Source organism: Oratosquilla oratoria, unplaced genomic scaffold (genome assembly GCF_046742065.1).
Source record: "Oratosquilla oratoria isolate Oo_2021 unplaced genomic scaffold, ASM4674206v1 SCAFFOLD92, whole genome shotgun sequence".
NCBI lineage: Eukaryota > Metazoa > Arthropoda > Malacostraca > Stomatopoda > Squillidae > Oratosquilla > Oratosquilla oratoria.
Window position 1 is genome coordinate 155,443 of NW_027467756.1, and position 4,344 is coordinate 159,786.

The 4,344-nt window shown below is 41.9% G+C and overlaps 1 protein-coding gene across 1 annotated transcript; it reads right to left on the reverse strand.

The window, feature by feature from the left end:
- Window positions 1-2,837: 2,837 nt before the first annotated feature.
- LOC143024104 (52 kDa repressor of the inhibitor of the protein kinase-like) lies at window positions 2,838-3,689 on the reverse strand. Its single transcript, XM_076182872.1, has one exon. It carries the CDS (start codon window positions 3,687-3,689, stop codon window positions 2,838-2,840), a length of 852 nt encoding a protein of 283 aa, XP_076038987.1.
- Between the last annotated feature and the right edge of the window lie 655 nt (window positions 3,690-4,344).

Below are 4,344 nucleotides of genomic sequence, written 5' to 3' on the forward strand. Positions count from 1 at the left end.
CTTAAACGGCTGGACAATGAATTTAGTTCACCCATGATATTAGAAGCCCTGTCAGCTGTAAACCCAATGAAATTTTCCAAAGGGATCTGGTGTGAGCGTAGTGTATCCATTAACTGTGTGTAGAGGTTTTCTCCCGTGGAACCTTGCATGTCTTGACCTGGGTTATACATGTCAACAAGTTGCAACATACCTGTCTTTAGTGTTTACTGACCTGTCGAAAAACCTGACAATCACTGCCATGGATTTTAATGTACTGATGTCAGTCGATTCATCTATTATGATGGAAAATTTGTTAATACGCAGCTTTTCTACGAGTTCATTCATTACACACCTCCCAAGTATTTTTATTACATCAGTACATTTCGTTCTTCCCATGCTCATTCCTTGAGCTATAGCAGAGTCAGGAAACATAATCTTCATTAATTCAACCAAGTGGTCAGCTGTACTGAATGGAAGGTTATGCTTGGCGATGAAGCATGCGAGTAGAATGGTCGCTAATACCACCCCTCTACGAGGACGGGGATCCCCCTGCAGGACATCATGTTGTGGCACTGATCCTTCACCTGACGGGCTTCGTTGCGGACATGCATGTGAGACCCCTTAAATGAAATACATGTTTATGATAACTTAATAATTGATTAAGTCACAACATTGCTTAGCAATAAGCAAGTCTCTTAATAGTTGATAGCATGTCACATTTATGTATGCGTGATGAAGGACTTTGGGGAGTAACATTTACAGTGCTATGTTGTATGCTCATGCGACTTGATGCCAGTAATAACAGTAATGAATGTGATGATAATAATTAAAATATAAATAAAGTAATTATATGTAAATAGGTTCCTCTAAAGAGAATATGATCATGGTGTAACTCAAGTGGTTGCGGCTGCTATATTTTGCTGGGAGGAACGCACTCCAATGATTAATTATGATTAATTGTCTAGTATTGAAGTTTAGATTTGAAGTTTCGTTATATAATAATATACACGATTTAACATACTTTAAGTTGCGACACCAGTAGAAGAAGCGATATGTTTCTCTCTCTGTTTCAGCTGAAAAAGTGAACCTCACAAACCACCTTGGCCATGTTGTCTTCCTCTGCTAAGTACCATTCTCTTGTATCATTACAATTTTACGACTGTTAGTGTAAATAGGTATTTAATGGAAAAATTGGTTAAGAGCAATCCATTTTACGTATAACGCCCTTCTCTTGTATCACTGCAATTTTACGACTTAGTGTAAATAGGTATTTAATGAAAAATTTGGTTATCAGCAATCCATTTTACGTATAACACCCTTCTCTTGTATCATTGCAATTTTACGACTGTTAGTTTATAGATATAGGTATTTAATGGAAAATTGGGTTATCAGCAATCCATTTTATGTATAACATTAACTAAACATAACTTTGCACACAATAAGCTAGAGGCCCCAAAGCAGATAGAAAATGTGGAAATATTTTTCCACACTGTGTCCACGTTATCCACGCCAGTTGTCAACACTCGCTAGATTCCCTCACCATGAGCGATATTTCCACGAAACGGCAACGCTGATGGGTGGGCCTGGGGTGCCGCCGATTCCTCGCTTGTGTGGATGAACGGTTACCAGTTAGTCTTTAAACGTGTACAAACATAGGAAAGTCTGTAGTTTCACTGCAGCTACTATTTTCTAACCATTAGGTGAGAAAGAAAATGGATATAAATAATACTAATTAACCATATACCATACTATTTAACCATATAATATCTTGGGGAGAGTAAAAGATCGTGCATCAACGATTAATGTTGCCCCAAACATGTATGCCAAAAATGTAAAAAAAGTAGCAAATACGTAAGGTTAAGAGTTGATAAACGGAACATGAACATATAGATAATTTATTTTCATCATTATATAAAGATGATATATAAATGATTAAATGTTCACAAAGTATAGTAAAAATAAATTACGTGGCACTGCATGATTTAATGAAAATACTTTTATATAAAGAATATATACACAGCAAAGCTATAATTTCTCAACAAAATAGTTAACATTATTAATCAACATATGTGTAAATATGTTGGAAATATCCACGCTAGTTTATGTGCAGTTCAACATAGACCCAGATGGCTTTAATTTGTAACAAGCTCCTTGTCCTCTGACTGCTTCAGATATGTGACAGAGGGCTTTTACGGAATCAAGTTTTAATTTATTTCTGATATGTTTTTATTAGGTGTAATGCAGAAAGCAACCGTTCAGTGGCTGTATTTGTGACAGGCAGAGCCAATATCTGTAGTGCAAATGTAGCCACAGTTTTAAAAGGATACTCATCACTGTATTTCACAGTTGCAAGCTTGTTATAAAATTCGATTGGCTCTCCTGCTTTCTCTGTTACCTCAGTGGGCAATGGAACACTGTCTAAGCTTCTCCAATTGTTGTCAAGTGTTTGAATCTCTCCTTCATATACAGGCGCGGATCTAGGAACAAAGTTTGGGGGGGGGGGCCCGACGGCAGAATTTTCGGTTGTTTAACGAGCATTAGCATTACCGTTTCTCCACTCACGGGATTCTTATTTGTTAATAACTGGCGGACTGACCTAAATGAATGGGCATAACCATCTGCTCTAGGTGCCAGTGTTTCTCTTCGGATTCAAATGAGAGAGGAATTTTGTATCTTATCAAAACTTTATTGAAAGTAAGAAATTAATAGCTAGAGACCTAGAGACATTAGACCTCAATTTAAATGTAGAATATATATATAAGACAGTAAGCATTATACTTTATAATATTACCTATAATAGTAGTCTTAAAAGTAACATGCAAAGGTTATTACACTGAAAGGATTAATCACACTGCAGCCTAAGCAAAGAGAAGACGGCGGTTCCTTTCCGCAAACTTGTTGATCACACGATCAACAGGAACATCTACATCGTTATGGACGGCGAGTAGTGCGAGGCCGTTGAGGCGATCCTGACCTATGGTGCTCCTCAAGTATGTCTTCAGGCGTTTCAGGGCTGAGAACGATCGTTCGGCTTCTGCATTTGAGACTGGCAGGGTCAGTAGGATGGTAAGGAGCTTCGCGGTGTTCGGAAACATACGGGCCTCGGCGTATTCCTTTGCTTTCTTGACAGATTCGAAGGCCGGAGCGGAACATGTCCACCGATGTGTTTCCGTCTGCACGAGCAAAAGTGACTCAACGTCACTTTCGTAGAGTTTAGTGGCTTTAAGAACAGCATCCACGTTTGCTGTTGAGCCCCTGAGCAGCTCTTTCAATTGGAGAGCAACGGGCACAGTGTCATCATCAAATCTGCTCTTCAACTCAGCGACCACATGGTCAACGAACGGAATATACACCGAGCGCCGATAGTACTCCTCAGCAGATGCCGCTGGGACATTCGCGCGTTGTGTCTGTCGTGCACAGACTCTGGGAATAGGGATGCCATCGTGAGCTGAGCCCACTTCAACTAGAAGATCTTCGGCTTTCACGAACACAGCGTGGAAGTACACCTCGGCATCCGCTCTAAATTTGGCGAATAGAGTACCAATTTCACGAATCAGTGCGTACGCACATACCAGGTCACCTTCCTTTTTCTGTAGGATTCTGCTTGGCTGAAGCGTGTGTGCCAAAACGGACTCGGCCACAACCAACCCAACGAGAAAGGGGTCCCGAATCGCAGCGAGTAGGAGTCCGGCGTTGGCATCCAACTTCATCTCATCCTCCAGAAAAATAGCGATGAGAGGCAGAAACTCGATGAACACGAGGACAGCATCGTGTCGCTCGACCCATCTGGTGGGGCATAGGGGCACCAGCTTTTCCCGCTTGGCTGAGGATAGCTTCACGTGTCATCCATGTTGCTGGAATGGATGAAGATGTACACCTCGTTCAGCGTCTGGAGGGCGAGTTTGACTTCTTTGACATCACAGGCCTTAGTCAGCACCAGGTTCAGTCGGTGACTGAAACAGTGGATCGGTTTCGCTAGGGGGTATTGCTGCATGATGATGGCGGCACAACCTCTGAACTTCCCCATCATGGCACTCGCCCCGTTGAAGCCTAGCCCTCGGCATTTTGACATCTCCAAACCGAGGCCCTCGACGGCGTGGATGAGCAGTTGGGCCAGGCCTTCACCAGTGAGATCATGGGCATGAACGAAAGCGAGGAAATCCTCCTTGACATCTTCTTTGACGTGTCGAATGATGATGGTTGCTTGTTCCTTCCCTGAGACGTCAGTGGTCTCGTCCATTAGCACTGCATATACCCCCGACACTCCTGCCAAGATCTCCTCCTGCACCAATCTACCTGCGAAGCAAAATAGGTCTCAGTAACATCTGCCCACAGCATGTATTTTACTCAAAGAATAAGAGAGCT